The sequence below is a fragment of the Dipodomys ordii genome, unplaced genomic scaffold, assembly GCF_000151885.1.
Source record: "Dipodomys ordii isolate 6190 unplaced genomic scaffold, Dord_2.0 Scaffold87, whole genome shotgun sequence".
In the NCBI taxonomy this organism is placed as follows: domain Eukaryota; kingdom Metazoa; phylum Chordata; class Mammalia; order Rodentia; family Heteromyidae; genus Dipodomys; species Dipodomys ordii.
Genome location: NW_012267303.1, coordinates 3,384,420 through 3,401,417, shown reverse-complemented (window position 1 = coordinate 3,401,417; position 16,998 = coordinate 3,384,420). Strand labels below are relative to the sequence as shown.

Here is a 16,998-nt window from a genome sequence, read left to right as displayed (position 1 = left end):
GGGGGGGGTGCGGGGCCCTTCCTCCGCAGGGAGTGGGGGGATGCGGGGCCCTGCCTCCGCAGGGAGTGCGCGCGGGGGAGGGGGGTGCGGGGCCCTGCCTCCGCTGGGGTGCTGGTCAGCGAGGACACACTCGTGTGCAGGAATCATCCGCAGCGGCTCGCTTGCAGTTGGCGGGAAGGTGCGTGACGGATTCAGCCTCCAGCCGCAAGGCTCTGATCAGATCTGGTCGGCGCTGGTCAGCTCAGATCAGCTCTGGTTGGCTCTGGTCAGCGCTGTAAAGCCCGTCCATCGGCACAAGGCCGTTCCTCCACTTGATGTTCATGCTGTCTGTGGAGCCCCAGTCACTGCCGCTCCAGGTCTGGCTGCTTAAGGCATCTCTCGTGTGTGTGTGTGTGCGCGCGCATGTGGATCTTGAACTCTGGGCCTGGGCGCGGTCCCTCAGCTCTTCAGCTCAAGGCGAGTGCTCTACCACTTGAGCCACAGCGCCACTTCGAGTTTTCTGGTGGTTTATTGGAGATAAGAGTCTCGTGGTCTTTCCTGTCCAGGCTGGCTTTGAACCCTAATCCTCAGATCTCAGCCTCCTGAGTAGCTAGGATGACAGGCAGTGAGCCAATTATCTTTTTAGAAGCATCTCTGAAGTTTGTTATTATTTCAATAGCTTCCACTTTTATTATTTCTCATCTACTGTTGAGGATTTCCTTGGAGCTTTTTCTAACCTCTAGAGATGGGAAATTAGATAACTTTGCAACTTTATTCTTTTTTAAAGTGTAAACATTTAAAACTATAATGTGCATCCTGCCACGCCTAACCTGTGTTTTTTCTTTCTCCTTGTGATTTCTTGGACCCATATGGGAGTTTTGTTTATTTTTGAGGCACATGGTTCAATTTTTAAATACATAAGTTATTTTCCTGGGGCTGGGAAGTTGGCTCAGTGGTAGAGTGCTTGCCTTGCATGCCTGAGGCCCTGGGTTCGATTCCTCAGCACCACATAAGCAAAAGGACAAAAGCTGGAAGTGGTGCTGTGGCTCAAGTGGTGGAGCACTAGCCTTGAGCTGAAGAGCTGAGGGACAGAGTTCAGGCCCCATGACTGGACCCCCCCCCAAAAAAGTTATTTTCCTGATAATTGTCAGTTACTGATTTTTATTTAATTTGGCTGTAGTCAGAGAACAAAATCTGAATAACTTTAGTCTTTAAAACTTACTGAGTTAGGTCCTAGAGGCTCATGACACTTCAGGAGGCTGAGAAGGATCAGGGTTCAAAACTAGCTTGAGTAGAAAAGTCTGTGAGATTATCTCCACTTAACCAACAGAAAGTCAGAAATGAGGGTGTGGCTCAAGGGGTAGCGTGGCAGCCTGGATTGAAAAAGCCCAGTGAGAGTGTGAGATACTGAGTACAAGTCCCTGGACCAAAAAACTCAATGAGGCTTTCTTCCTCACAAATAGTCTGCTTATCTGAGTGTTCCCAATGTTCCAAATTGTGAGTGTCCTTCTGTGTTGGTTAGGGTCAGTTTACTTCCAGATCAGGATTCTTAGTTGACTAGATCTAATCTGTGGGTTTAATTCCAGTCTTCTTCCTACAAGATATGAAGAAGTACCACCAAGCCTTTATCTTGCTCCTGGTTGGCAGTACACATAGGAAGAAGAAGGATCCCATGGACTTTTTTTTGGTTGATAGAAAATCGACCTCAGAGAAGAGGACCTGCCATGTGGGGGCTGGGTACTCTCATCCAGCTTCCCACAGGAGTGGCCTGTGGGAAGGGTCACTAACTGAGGGCAATCAACCTTGAGCTCTAGCCAAGTTACACCTTGATCGAGTTCTTCCACATTTCTACTCAGATACTGACTGCTCACCACAGCCTAGAGAAAGCCAATGTGTTGCCACATGACGTACTGATCTAATCAGTGTGCTCCTGTCCACGCAGCAATCTGAATTAACCCAGAAAGATCCTTGCTGTTTAGTATAAATTGAATTTGCTGCATAAATGTTAAGGTGTGAGGAGAACTCATCAGGCAGAAGGTGGAAAGGCATTTCAGGAAGATGACAAGAAAAAGCAGGCCTTGCTCTAGGACCAGTATATCCTCCACAGGGAGAACACACTTGCAGAATGACAGTTCTGGGGTTTTGAGGATTTTTCTCCTTACTCTGATTTGAGGCCATTAGCTTGTACTTCTTAATAGAAAGCAATCTTTGAAAGGCCCCAAATGGTGAAATCCGTTCAACATTTCCCTCAAACAAAAAGAAACACAGAAAGCTGCAATCCAGCTGGATCCAGTGCCACTAATCTGGTGCTTTGGTATTTGCTTTAGAACTTGGTGAAGATCTTTTTCAACCCATAAAAAAGTTCTTGACCTCCGAGGAAATAGTTGGTATTCCATAATTGATTAGGATTACAATCCATCTTAATCATTCTTATCTGGTTGAAAAGCTAGACAACCAAATACCCACAGTTGGAAGCCTCTCGGGCTGCATGTAGGCTGTAGTTCAAGGAGCTGGTTTTTTCAAAGCACTTTGGACTGAGCCTTTGTGCAATGTGCACAAAGAAACTGTCACCATAGCTGCCAGGGCGCCAGCGTCTCCAGGCAAAGGAAATGCATTCATGTCTTTTCTCTCTGCCTAGTGAGCAAAATTAAAGGGTACAGTGGGATCCTGCTTGCCAGCCCTTGGGGCTGCCACAGGAACCATTGGTGGAATTCACAGCAGTTAAGGGGCCAGCCTGGACAAGCTGAGAACATAGAGGTTTATGTGGCCAAGAAGGAGAGTTCCATCATGTGGCAATGGGTGACAGGCTGCCTGGAACCACAGGAAATGCAACTTCTGAATAAAGAAAGTTACTGTCCCCGCAGACACAGCGTTGGCTAGGATCCCCTGTGCTCTGGACCTCATGTGGGCTCGATGGCGTGTGTGCTGGATCCTGGGATCTGTTGGATCCCATTCTTGCCGCGCTTCCTGTTTCTGAGATGCCCTCTTGGTGAGTCTGCAGCAGCCTACCTCATGGCAACCCCTACTTTCCCTCATCAAATTAGAACGACTTTAAGCCAGCAGTTACACAACCAGCTAAGCGTTTCTAGGATCCACTGCTTCATCTCCTCATTGAAATTCAGGAAGCCTTGTGCCTTCCCCCCGGCCAAAGTGGAGTTTGGCTGAGCTTTTGTTCCATTTGTGAATAGTTCTCACTGGAAGCTTCTCAACCAGAGACCAGTGCTCCGGACGGCCAGACTACAGTGGAAGTAAGCACGCAGGAGTAAAACCAGAGGTAGGTGTGTGTTCTGCAATCTGTGTCCAGTAACTACCTTGAGTTTGAGTTAAGTCCTCAACATGGCATTGAACTCCTAACTAAAGTTGCTCATCTGTGTGTGTGTGTGTGTGTGTGTGTGTGTGTGTGCATGCGTGCGTGCGTGTTTGTGCACGTGTGCACTGGGGCTTGAACTCAGGGTGCTCCCACTTGCCTTCTTGCTCATGGCTAGCACTGTACCATTTGAGTCACACCTCCAGTTCTAAAAGTTGCTAATGGAAAAGACTAAGGAACCCAGATGGATGAAACAAACAAAGCCTAAAATCTTACCCTGAACCCAGATCGTTCAAGATTGTCTTATGGAAAAGTCATTTTATTTGCTTTTAGAGCTAAGTGATTTCTTTTTTCTTCTTCCAAGTTTATAGTTCCCCATTGTAAGAAATCTTTCTTTGTTGTTGTCGTTTTTTTAAAAGTATTTCAGCTGGACAACAGTAGCTCATGCCTGTAATCCTAGCTATTCAGAAGGCTGAGATCTGAGAATCTCAGAAGCCAGCCTGGGCAAGAAAGGTCATGCGACTCTTATCCCCAATTAACTAGCAAAATACTACCCTGAGCTGTGTGTGGCTCAAGTGGTAGCTTGCTAGCTGTAAAGGAAATAATGGTGAAAGGCCCCAAGTTCAAGCTCCGGTACCTTTTTTTTTTCTTTTTAAGTAGTAAGCTGTGAGTGGTGGTAATGCAGGAAGATGGCTTGAGCCTTTTCTTTTTTTCTTTCTGTTCTTTTTTGTTGGTTGTGGGGCATGAACTCTGGGCCTGGGCACTGTCCTTCAGCTCTTCAGCTCAAGGCTAGCTTGAGGCATTTCTTGACAACAACATAAGTAATTGAAGTTTTCTCAGAGTCAAGTCAATAATTTTGTCACAAGGAGTGAACAGTACACATCAACGAGTCTCACCAGCATGTCTGTGGTGTCACTGCTCCAGTGTGCGGGTACTGAGCTCCATGGCACGGGAGGGGCAGCTGCGAGAGGAGCTGGGCTATGACCGGATGCCCACCCTGGAGCGAGGACGGGCTGACCCGGGCCGGCTGACCCAGGGTGCCGGCTACACCACTGACACGAAACCCAAGGACCTTCAGCTGTCCAAGAGGCTGCCCTCATGCTTCAGCTACAAGACATGGGTCTTCTCCGTGCTGATGGGGGTGAGTAGCTGGACATGGCCTCAGAGGCCCGGGCCACCTGCCCCCTGCCCTGGCCACACAAGGCTTCCTGGCCGGAAATCTGGGCCATCCCAGGTGGGACAGGCAGAAGCAGGGTCACACAAACTTGCTGTGGAGCCTCTGGGTGCCATTATGTGGGCTTTCCTGGGCCCTCTGAATGCTTATTTTCAGTCAGTAACTGTCATGGGGGGCATGGCTGTCCCCGCAGGCTGGGACCTCTCCCTTCCTGTGGCCTGGACCCTCCTGCAATCCTGCCACACTCCCCGTGGCCCCAGCCACACAGCCTTCTCCTGCAGGGAGGGTAGGTCTCAGGTTGGAGTCTACACAGCCTCCTTCAGACCCTCATAACACAGGAGCCTCAGCCCATGAACTCTGGCTTTCCCGATGCCGGCTGGGATGCTAGTACAGAGGCAGAGTGCCATTTGTAAGGCTGAGGCCTATGTTCCAGCCAGTGAGAAGGCGTTTTCTGGAGAGAGGCACCATTTCTTCCCTTTGATTTGGACAGAGGCCCTGCCTCTGTCCCCCAGAGAGCAGTGTGGCAGCCTCTGCTCTGGCCTACAGGTGAGCAGGGAGCTCTGTTTTGAAAACTGTGGCAGGGCTGTGTCCATCCTCCAGGAGGAGTTGAAGTTAATGGGAAGACAGTTAAGCTGCAGTCAAAGCGTTGGCTGCTCACTCCTCAAGTGTACCGTCCTCTGACAGCTGTGTTTGAACCTGGTCTGTGTGGCTCTTTTGTAGAGCTGCCTTCTTGTGACCTGTGGGTTTTCGCTCTACTTGGGGAACGTGTTTCCCTCAGAGATGGATTACCTGCGCTGTGCAGCTGGCTCGGTGAGAACCACCCCTCAGCCACACCTCCACACCCCAGCTCCCCATTCTGCACCCCAGCTTATGTTCCATGTTTGCTCCTCATTCAGAAACCTCTCATGTGACTGATACCCCTTGGAATGCGCAAGAACGTCCCAAGTGGGCTTGTCTCAGCCTCTGTCCCTGCCTCAGTTTCCAGTATAGGCCTTGTGTGGGCTTTTTTTGCCTCTGTTCCCTGCAGCCCATCTGCCTCCCCCCTCCAGGTCTGGGTCTTGCTGCCTACAGGATGATCCCAGCATGACCTGCTGGGTCACACTCCTCCTCCACCACCCCCGCGCCACTGCTCCCCAGACCTTCACGGAGCATTGAGGTCACAGTGAGAAGGGTCAGGTGCATGTCTGCAAGAAAGCCTGCAAGTACAGGGCTGCCCCTGAGCACAGAACGGCATTTCCACCTGCTTTAGGCACACTGGTGCTTTTTCCTCCTGGGTAATTGTCTAGCCATGGCCACCCCTAATGTTGTGCCATCATGAGTTATATTCTGACATGGGAGTGCACCTACCCAGAATGCTTTTTCAGAATAAGTTGTATTGAAGGATCCTTCAGTATGGAGGGAGCTCCTTATAACGCTTGTTTGCTAGTATGACTTTGACTATTCAGGAGCTTTAAATATAAAACATCATCATCGGGCCAGGTGCCTGTGGCTCACGCCTGTCATTCTACCTACTCAGGAGGCTGAGATCTGAGGATCACGGTTCAAAGCTAGCCTAGGCAGGAAAGTCCATGAGACGCTTATCTCCAATAAACCACCAGAAAACGAAGTGACGCTGTGGCTCAAATGGTAGAGCCTTGAGCTGAAGAGCTGAGGGACAGCACCCAGGCCCAGAGTTCAAGACCCACAACCGACAAAAAAAGAAATCATCACTGCCACCACCACCATCACCATCATCATCATATTTGTGAAGCTGGACACCAAACCCAGGGCCTTACACATGGCAGCAAGAGCTCAGTATACAAAGCGTTTTTGTTTTGTTGTACCAGTCCTGAGGCCTGATGTCAGGCCCTGGGTATTGTCCTGGGGCTAGTACTCTACCACTGAACCACAGCTCCACTTCAGGATTTCTGGTGGTTCATTGGAGATAAGAGTCTCACAGACTTGGCTGACTGAACCATGATCCTCAGATCTTAGCCTCCTGAGTAGCTAGGGTGACAGGTGTGAGTCACCAGTGCCCGGCCACAGTGCATTTTTCCGGGTTACTGCCATGATCAGCACTTCAGCTCACCCAGGTTCTCATTTCTTTTCAGTGCATTCCCTCAGCCATTGTAGGCTTCGCTGTTTCCAGGAAAAATGTCAATTCGGTAAGTTCAGCCTTCTGGCAGCCACTGCCACAGACGGGGTGGTCTTGGGGTAGCTGACTGTGGGGAGGAACCCAGCAGCAGCAGCAGCAGGGCATTCAAGCAGGGAGGCTGGCACCTGCCCCACTCAGAAATGACAGGCCATGCCCACCAGGTTTCCAGAGGTCAGCCCTCCTGCTGGCAGAGCAACCACCTCCCACTTCACCTGGGCCCACTCTTCAGTTAATGACCTGGAACTTGGTGGATGTTGCCTTGATTGCTTTAGTCTTCTCTGCCTTTCTTTTTCAGATCCCCAACTTTCAGATATTGTTTGTTTCCACGTTTGCTGTTACCACTACATGTTTAATCTGGTTTGGGTGCAAACTGGTCCTTAATCCATCAGCAATAAACGTGAGTCACTGAAAAAGAATGTGGATTACCAGTGGGGCTCCTATTTCTACCCAGACCGCATCTGCCCACTTGATGTAGGTCGCCGCCTCCGCCTCTGCCTCTGCTGGGTGGCAGTCAACATGGGTTGAGCTGGAGACACTCAACAAAGGCTTGTCATAGCTGTTGAGGGGGACAAGCCTTGAAAACTTTACCTGTGCTTCTGAAGGAAAAAAAGAAAAAAGGTCTCTTCTGAACTCTGAACTGATTCCATTGGACAGATACGTCAATACATAATACTTTAACATCTCTTTCCCAACAGTGCTTAAAAACAAATGGTCCTGGGCCTTCAGTGTAGCTCACTAGCAGAGCAGTTGCCTTGCATGTGCAAGGCCCTGGGTTCCATCCCCAATACACACACACACACAATATAATGCCAGACCTTATCAAATCTGTGATGCCATTGATTATGAGACACACCGTCACTTTATGGACTAAAAAAGTGGGTAGATGTCATTTAAGTTATGACGCCTAAAGAGAACTACCTCACTGGAATGAGGGTGCCCTCGCCAGTCTTGCAGGGACGCTGGAGGATCCGAGGAACACCCCTTGCACATACAGAAGAGATGACACTGGGGATATTAAGACCCAGCTTTTGGGTGTGTTCCCCTCTGTTTTCTGGACTCTGTTGGTCCTACGGTTGCTCTTCCTTTACTCGTTTTACTGCCAGTGTGATTACAAAGCACCTTTGCCAAGTGACATAGATGGCTGAATCCCTGACACACAATTAGAGTTTCATAGGATGAACTCTTAAGAAAAAAAAATCTTTTTTTCTTTACTAAATTGTCATCCAAACCCCTTCTTCCATATGGCATTATAAACTATGTCAGAATATGATTTGGGGAGTGGAAGAGTGTTCCACTTATCCTCATACTTGCCAGGCAGGTGTACTACCACTTGAACTATGCCCCAACCCTAATAATATGTATGGCCTAGTGTTTCCTTCTTGTCTAATATAGTCTGTCCTGGACCTTGACATACAGCATTTTCATTGTTGTTCAGCTTTTCCCTCTGCTCCTCTAAATCTTGCAACCTTCTGCTGGTCAGCAGGAGCCTGGGCAAATGGTCCCTGGGCACCACTGCCCTTTGCCTGGGTGGAGCTTAGCCCTGGAAATATGGACCATTGAGAGAGGTTGGGGTGCTAGTCCCTGTCTCTCCCCATTTGGGAAGGGTTGGGCAGGAATGGGTCTTCTCCCAAAGCAGGCAGCCCGTGGCAACTGCCCTGCAGGTGCCTTCTGATCATCCCCTGCCTTGTGGAAGGAAACTTCACTTGCTGCCTTGACCCAAGTGCCTGTTTGCAATGCTAGTTCTCTGATGTGGGCAAGCCAGAGAAGGATGCCAGGCACCGTAGGAATGGCAGCCATGCTTTATTCAAAAGCTCTCCTCATGAGCAGGAACACACAGCATAACAGCTGTGTGAAACCAAGGCATCTGAGTGGGCCAGTGATGGGAGAGCCTGGGGCAGCCTGCCCACGGACGGTGTAGGCGGTCTGGGACAGACCGTTTCCTAAGGGCGGGCAGTGGTATCTCTCAGGTGCGGATTCTTTTTCAGATCAATTTCAACCTCATTCTTCTACTCCTGCTGGAGCTTCTCATGGCGGCCACAGTGATCATCTCCGCGCGTTCCAGCGAGGATCCCTGCAGGAAGAAGAAAGGGGTGAGCCAGGGCAATCTGCTTGCCTCCTAGACGTGGGTCTGGCTGCCTGAAGGGTTCCCACGCGCACAACTGAGGCCATGGACAGGACAGACATGGGTGGTGCCAGGGCCAATAGCAGCAGTGTAACTCCCAAGTGCCCTCCTGAGGTGCCACAGAAAGACCAGGTCTGCTCACGTGTCTGTGAACTGTGAGGGTGGTGACTGAGCACACTTCCACATGCAGAGAGGAACACGTCTGTGTTTGCAGTGCTCCCCTGATTATCTCGAGATAATCAGCTACACGCACAATCTGACCCTGCCCATTGCTCCTGACCCTTCCTCCATGCAGTTGGACCCTCCCTAGGTGTATGAGCCATCATCAGGAGGTTCAAGCCTCTTAGTGGTGGCTGGCACCACTGAGCCAGATCGTCTGTGCAGGGTGCAAGGGTAGCAGCTCCCAAAGGTTTTCCTTCTTCCTAGGCTTCTATCACTGAAGGCACCAACATCCTGGATGAAGTGATATTTCCTGCCAGGATCCTGAAATCCTACTCAGTAAGAGGAATCCTTCTTTCCCTTCCTATTTTATCTTCTTAAGAGCGAGTGTGTGGACCAGTCATGGTGGTGTTTTCCAAGAGGACCAGACACGATGCAGACTACATAGGAAGCCCTGTGCTGTGTCTGAGAAAGAGACATCAGCCCATTTATACTGTGGTTGGAACAAAAATGCCTTGTCTTAAAAGGATCAGCATTCTTTAGCTGAATGGTTGATTCAGAAGTGTCCTGTCTGGTACCTTTGTCTCAGAACTCCAATCCCTGTGAGTCCTTTCCCACCTTTAGTACCTGGCTTGGGGACCCTGTCCTGTTGACCATGTTTTAAGTCTTGGATATCCTGTTTTTCCTGGTTGTTTGGTTTTGGTCTATCTATTCTGTTAGTGAGAGATCAGTTATAAACGTCCCAGTCTGCGTGTGGAATATCTGGCCTGGATTTGGGGCATGTTTTTAGCAAGAAATGAGCTTAGTCACTCCCTAGTGGATTTCATTTTTCATTTTCATTTTAGGTAGTAAACCACCCTGTCTTTAATAATGCCTTTGCCATAAAATTCCCGTTGACTGTGGTTTAAGTACATCCGTCACTTTTAATCAGTACTTAACCCTGTATCTTCTGTCTCCCTTCTTTCAAATTTCTTGTTCAAATTTCTTGTTCTTATATATTGTGGTATGTTTCTTCTAGACATTGAATGACTGTATTTTATTTCTATCTAATCTGTCAGGTTCTTCCTTTAGCCTTTTGAGGTTAGCTGTTTCTTTTGAGAGTGATTACTAGCATAGGTGTATTTTTACTTTTTTTTTTTTAATGTGTGTGTGCCAATTCTGGGGCTTGAACTGAGAACTTGGGCACTGTCCCTGAGCTTTTGTGCTCAAGGCTGGTTGTCTGCCACTTGAGCCATAGCTGTACCTATTTTCACTGCTCTTATTCTCTCTTTTCCCTGTTTTGTTCCTATTCTCTTTCTCCTTCCTTGCCTCTTTTGAATCTACCTTCCATTTCCTCTCATTTGGAATAGGAAGCTACACACTTTTTTTGGTATTCTTTTAGCACTTTAACTCCACACATGGATAGGTGTCTGATGGTGGATGCAGCCTCTGTACCAGCAGTGTGAGTCACCTGTACACCTGCCCCTGGTATCCACTAACAACCACCGCTAATGCGCTGCTTTTACTCTTCCCTGTGTTGGCTTCATCAGTCCAGGTCAGTACCTGGTGCCTTTTTCTGCATTTCTGTTTTCCCATCTGGCTTAATTTTCCTATTTAATGCATTTTCTTTAGGCCTTTGTAAGAGGGTGTCTGGTTCTAGCTTGGTTGTGTTTCCAATTTTTGCTGGTTCCTCTCATTATTGAGATACACGATTTTCCCCAAGAGGGAACTCCAGGCTGCAGTTGGCCTCTTCTGGGGCCCTATTGCTGTCCTGTTTCTGTTTTTTTGTTTGTTTGGTCATGGGCTTGAACTCTGGGCCTGGGCGCTGTCCCTCAGCCCTTCAGCTCAAGGCTAGCACTCTACCACTTGAGCCACAGCATCACTTCCAGCTTTTTCTGCTTATACGGTGCTGAGGAATCGAACCCAGGGCTTCTTGCATGCAAGACAAGCACTCTACCACTGAGCCACCTTCTCAGCCCCACTGTCCTATTTCTGGAGGCCCCCCAGTCTGTGTCACAGTTGCTCTTAGGCGGGCATTCAATTTCCTTTGTCCATCTGGAGTCTTGTGCTTTCTCACGGTGGGAGGCCGGGCTGGCTGGCACGTCCTCTCGTGAGTTCCCACAGCCCCTTGGGTGGCCGGTGCTCCCGCTGGCTGAGTCAACTCTATGCTGTCTCTGTTGGGGCTCTTCATGTGAACTCAACCAGGGCCCCACCTCGATCTGCCCTTCTTGGCTCCTCTAAGGACTTCTCCATTGTCAACCCAAAAAGGACAGCCACCCCCACCCTCAGCCCCTTGCCTGCCCCTGCCTTCTGGCGCATCTGGGGCTCCTCCCGCGTGACTCCGCAGGCTTCAGGCTATGGGAAGATGGACCCAGGGTGACGCTGTTCCCTGGTCCCCTCAGGTGGTCAGTGACAGCTGGCATGGTGACATGTCCTATTGTCCCCTCAGGTGGTGGAGGTCATGGCTGGTGTCTCTGCTGTCCTGGGTGGTGTCATCGCTCTGAATGTGGATGACGCTGTCTCAGGCCCACACCTCTCTGTGACATTCTTTTGGATCTTAGTTGCAGTGAGTACTATCGACTACCTTGTCATCCATAGTTGGCCTGGCCAAAGTTCTAAGATCCCTCCTAGATACGTGGCCAGTCTTGGAGCTGTTTTGGCTCAGATAAGAAGGCACCTGGGAGTAAGATCTCCCCCCAGCCCTGCCCAGAAGGATGTGGGACCTGAGGACCAAGAGCACCGGGGTGCAATTCCGTATTAATTGTTGTTTTGTAACTTTCATATTTCCTGCGAAGTCATTTTTATTATTCTCTATACTTTTTTTTTTAGTCGGTCGTGGGACTTGAACTCTGGGCTTGGGCACTGTCCCTGAGCTCTTTAGCTCAGTCAAGCGCTCTACCACTTGAGCCACAGCTCCACTTCTGGTTTTCTAGTGGTTTATTGGAGATAAGAGTCTCATGGACTTTCCTGCCCGGGCTGGCTTTGAACTGCAATCCTCAGATCTCAGCCTCCTGAGTAGCTAGGATTACCGGCGTGAGCCACCGGCGCCCGGCTTATTCTCTATACCTTTGTAACATGTATTTTATAAAATGCAACATCATGCCTACCATTATATTGTGACTGGGTAGACACTTAACACAGGCCTTGCACAGGAGATGTGCCTAATCCACAGTCACTCTCTTAAGTAGGTCACCTTTGTCACTCTGTGTCATTCTGAGTTCATCTACATAGTTTAGTGCTGTTCACTGTCTAAAATACCCCTAGCAGGCTCCCTGGAGGTGTGGCTGCGGCTGGTTTTGCGTTCCTCATCCCCCTCCGAATGCGTGGCCTCAAGCCCCTCCACTCCCAGCGTTCCACAAGTGGCAAGCCTGCTCTGAAACTACCGTCTGGCCACGCCTCTGGCTTCCAGGCCCGGACACCAAGCAGCTGTTGTGCACCTTGCCACTGACTTTCCAGCAGCCACTGGTTTGTCCCAGTGGAGCTAGCTGCTTGGCTGTCTGTGTGGAGATTTTACTTCATTCATTAGCTTACTTTTTTTGTGTGGTGCAGTGGATGGAACCCAGGGTCTTCCCACCCTCCCACCCTCGCCACAGGCTCACCACCGAGCGGCATCTCTAGCTCCACTTACGTAGACTTTTACATGGTGCTAAAAGTCAGCTTTATAGAAACAAAGAAGATAGGATAAACATCCCCCACCTTGTGCCTAGGCTCCTTGAGCCAGCAGGGCTCTTCTAGAAGCTGCCCAAAGTCCCTATGTTTAGCCAGGAAGAAGCCCATGCCTGCCTGCAGCTCTGCTGTGGCGGAGGTGGTTGCGGTGCATGACTACAGTTCTCTTGTGAGGGCCTGGGGCTCCAGGCAATTCCCTGGGCACCAGTGAAGAGCCGCACCTGGAAGGGGGGATGAGACTCACAGCAGGACCACCCCCGGCCACACCTCCTTTCTGCTGTCTGAAGTGCAGAGATGGCACTTCAGTCTCTCTTTCTCTCTCTCTCATTCTTTTTTTTCAGTGTTTTCCAAGTGCCATTGCCAGTCACGTGACAGCAGAGTGTCCCAGCAAGTGCCTGGTAAGTGAGGCCTGTCCCTTGCCTGGTGAGGGAGGCCTGTCCCTTGCACGGAGGCTTGGAGGCAGCTCTGGCACACTTGGGTGCTCAGGGCTGTCTGCTGGGTGGGAACCTGGGAAGGAGAGGAAGCCGGCAGCTAGTGGAAGGGCTGAGGCTGGCACTGCAGGCAGCAGGGGCTCACAGCCATGCCCAGGGTCCCCTTGCCCTGGGCTGCTCTGTCCATGAAAGTCAGAAATGCCTGCGGCAAAGGACTGAGTGGGAGGGCAGTCCTTTAGCTTCATTCTGCCCCCAGTGGACTGTCAACTGTCAATTGCTCTGTTTGGGGCCAGAATGCTCTGTGAGGTGGGCTGTGTGGCCCCAATTTCTGAGCCCTGAAGTAAGGTTCACACTGCAATTTGGGAGAGGTTAAAAAGATGAGTTTTAGAGGAGCGTTAGATTTTTAATTAGTGGGCAGTGGGCCCCTCAGGAGCCATGTGCCCACACAGCAGCTCCTGTCCACGCTGGGAAAAACACACGGCCACACTCACCCACAGGTAGAGGTGCTGATCGCCATCAGCAGCCTCACATCTCCACTGCTGTTCACGGCCTCAGGGTACCTGTCCTTCAGTGTGATGAGAATCGTGGAGATTTTTAAAGATTACCCACCAGCCATCAAGGTAGGTGGCCTTTGATCTTCCTTGGAACCTCTGCTTGCTGCCAGTGTGGGTCTCAGGAGGAGCAGCAGGCTCGGGGCCCTGGGTGCAGTGTTTTGGATATATGCCTGGGCCGAGCAGCTTTGCACAGTCTGCTCTGGGTCTACCTGCCGAGCATGTAGCCTGGAGTGGGATCCAGTTTGCCTTGTGTATGAAGGATCTGGGACACGAGCGGGAAAGCATCTGTTGGGGGCACCCTGGCCAGCGTGCCTGCTGACCCTGGGATGTCCTGGCCGGCGTGCTTGCTCACACATGGCTCTACCATCACAGGCCTATGACCTGCTCCTGTTGCTGCTTTTGCTGGTCCTGCTGCTTCAAGGAGGTCTCAACACTGGTACGGCCATCCAGTGCGTGAGTTTCAAGGTTAGCGCAAGGATGCAGGGTACATCCTGGGAGGCACAGACCAGCCTGCAGGACCGGCCAGCAGGAGAGGTGAGTGGCCTGTTCTCCAGGGCACCGTCCTGTGCCCTGAAAGGTACTAGGGCCTGCATTCTGTGATACTGTTTTGCATTTTTGTGTGTGCGTGTGAGTTCGGGGCCTGGACACTGTCCCTAGGCTTTGATGCTCAAGGCTAGCATTCTACCAGTAGAGCCACAGCTCCACTGCTGGCTTTTTGTAGTTAATTAGAGATAAATCTCTAAACTTAACTCCTCAGGTCGGCTTTGAACCTCAGTCCTCGGTTCTCAGCCTCTTGAGTAGCTAGTATTATAGGCCTGGGCCGTTGGCAACCAGCCCATTTTGCATTAATTAAACACCTCAAAAGTCTTGGAGAACTAAAGTGTTAAATACATTTAATTTTTATGTGTGTATACCGGTACTGGAGCTTGAACTCAGGGCCTCAAACCCTCAGTCTGCTTTTTCTACTCACAACTGGTGCTCTACCACTGAGCCATACCTCCAGTCTGGCATCCACTATTTTTTAGATATGTAAGGAAATACAGACTATTCCTGAAGAGTGCTATGGGCTTGGGCGTCTGTCTCTGGCTTTATTTGGGAGACACAGCACAGGCCTCTGAGGGGTTTCCACAGCCACAGGAGCTTCTAGCGTGGCCCCTGTGGATGTTGGCTCTGTGGGACATGGGCACCTCCAGCCTTGTGCCCGGGGCTCCCTGGCCAGTGGGTGAGGGGGGGGTGACACACCAGCCACCAGCTGGATCGTGACCACCTGGACCTTACTGTTCCTGGCCCCTGTGAGGGCCCGAAGCCCTCCACAATTGAGGCCTCTCATGGGCTACCTTCCTGATAGTGTCCTCCCTGGGCCAACCTCCCACTGCCTTGGGGCAGCGATCACAAGAGCCCAGGCCCCAAGCTGCTGTAGGCCCTGGGGAGGTGTCCTGGCCAGGCCCAGGCCCCGGCCCCGGCCCCGCCTGAGCTGGGTCCCCACCACGCAGCTACATGGCCAGCTGGGCATGTTGTACGCTGCAGATTCTAGAATAGTCATAGGGCGTCAGGGTGGACAGCCAAGGCCAGCAGCTTGCCTCCCCTATAACACATGTCACACCTGCCTCAGGCACCTGCTCACTTTAGAAGGTGAGGGACACCAGCACTTCGAGAAGAGTGAGTGGAGGCCTGGGTCCCTTTCCTAGAGGTGCAGAGTCTTCTTTCCTCCCTTCTTCCAAATGAAGGGAGCAGGTGGGGGCTGGGCAGCTGGCCATACCCAATGACCTGCTGAGGCCCATCGGGTGACACTGCTCTTCCTATCATAGGTGGCCAGAAGCCCCCTGAAGGAGTTCGACAAGGAGAAAGCCTGGAGAGCCGTTGTCGTACAAATGGCCCAGTGACTGCAGGATGGGGAAACTGAGTCATAGTGACCACCTGACTAACTCTCCTGCAGCTACTACTTCTAACACCTGCCCCCAGGGTGGCCTAGGCTGTGAGGTGGTTTTGTTTCTTCTTGTAGTTCTGATGACTGCCCTGTGAGTCAGTGCTTCTCAGTCACAGCTGCCAGGGGCTCCCGGGGACAGGGAGGGTGCTGGTGCTGGCTGTCTAGGGCAGAGATGGGTAGAGAGGGCAGAGATGGCAGACCTCCAGGCTTCAGCCCTCTCTGCCAGGGATTCCTGCGTTGGCCCTTCCCCTGCGGCCTGTATGTGCATACAGACCCTTTGCCCTGTATAGGTTTACCTCTTGTGATGTGTCCTCACCGGGCCCAGCCTGCCAAACGCCATCCAACAATGAGAGGGAGGGATACTGTGCCCCTGTAAGCTGGAGAACCTTCCCTCTAGGAATGCCACCCTTCTCCTGTCATAGGCACACCCTGAGCCTTTGCTCACTCTTCCTATGTACCCCAAATATTCCAGGACCTGCCTGTTCACGGGCCCTACTCCATACTCCCCAGTAGCCCTGTGTCCCATTTATGTGGCCCTTGTGACACCTGGAGTGTTCTCTGGGATGGGGCTGGTATTCTGGGATTGGAAACTGAACTTGACCCCATTAGCAGCACACAGGTGACTGTCAGAGAGTGACAGGTGAGGCTGATCTTCCTTCCCGCAAGGCTGGGGATCCTTCTATCCCAGTCCTCTTTACCTCCTAACGTGATTTTCACTTACCCCAACACCAGGCCCAGTCAGTCTTCCCAGCGCTGTTGTTTGAGGGTCTCAAGGTGTGTATGGGCCCTTTGTTGGGTCAGGCTTTAGGGACCATATGGGGATGAAAATAACATTAGCTTTGATAAAAAGAAAGAAAAAATCATGGCCAAGATTTGGTTGCAAACTGTCTTTCCTTGACCAGAGCGTAACTGGGTTTTCCCAATTGACAAGAACACCAATAAATCCACAGTGATCTGGGTACCTTGTAAAGGTGGAAATGTGGTTAGAATCAGCTGTGGTGCTTTCATTCACAAGTCTGTGCATCAAAGTGGATTTTTTTCTTGCTAGAGGAGAAGATAACAGCTGTGTTTAAGGGTAAACTGGGTTCTTTTTTGAACGAGTTGGGGCACACTGACTAGCTCCCCCAGAGATTGGTGGAGAGGCCTGGAGATGTGTTTGTGGCCTGGGACCGCAAGACAAGCCGGGATAGACTGGCCAAGGGGATGGGAGGCGGCTCCTAGCTCCTCACTTCTCAACCTGGTGACCCGTCTGCCAGGACTCACGGCCAGGGGACCACGGTTTCCAACTGCGCAAGAAGAGTGCAGGCAAGAAAGACAGCTGGAAGGCGAGCATGCAAGCCATGAGTCCCGTCTCCCGCGAATAGCCCTTCCGCCCTCGTAGGATCTCAAGAGCAAGCACAAAACCAGAGGCCAGCTGTGCCCAGCCAAGTGCCCATCATGCCCGGGCTGCGCCTCTTGGAGGCCCCGGGTGGGCCTGGGCCGGAAGTCCGCCTTCCTCTCAGACAGAGGCAGGGGCGGGCGCTTCCCCGGCCAGCGCAGCCTCGGACAAGTCCGCGGGCCCCCCGG

The 16,998-nt window shown here is 51.3% G+C and overlaps 1 protein-coding gene across 1 annotated transcript; it reads left to right on the top strand.

Moving 5' to 3' along the window:
- Positions 1–3,165: 3,165 nt before the first annotated feature.
- Positions 3,166–15,388, top strand: Mlc1 (megalencephalic leukoencephalopathy with subcortical cysts 1). Its single transcript, XM_013025770.1, has 12 exons — positions 3,166–3,227; positions 4,226–4,427; positions 5,181–5,270; positions 6,551–6,604; positions 6,890–6,991; positions 8,580–8,684; positions 9,143–9,214; positions 11,304–11,420; positions 12,862–12,918; positions 13,449–13,571; positions 13,878–14,039; positions 15,314–15,388. The coding sequence occupies exons 2-12, from the start codon at positions 4,230–4,232 to the stop codon at positions 15,386–15,388; spliced, it is 1,155 nt and encodes a 384-aa protein (XP_012881224.1). The 5' UTR covers positions 3,166–3,227; positions 4,226–4,229.
- The last annotated feature ends 1,610 nt before the right edge of the window (positions 15,389–16,998 follow it).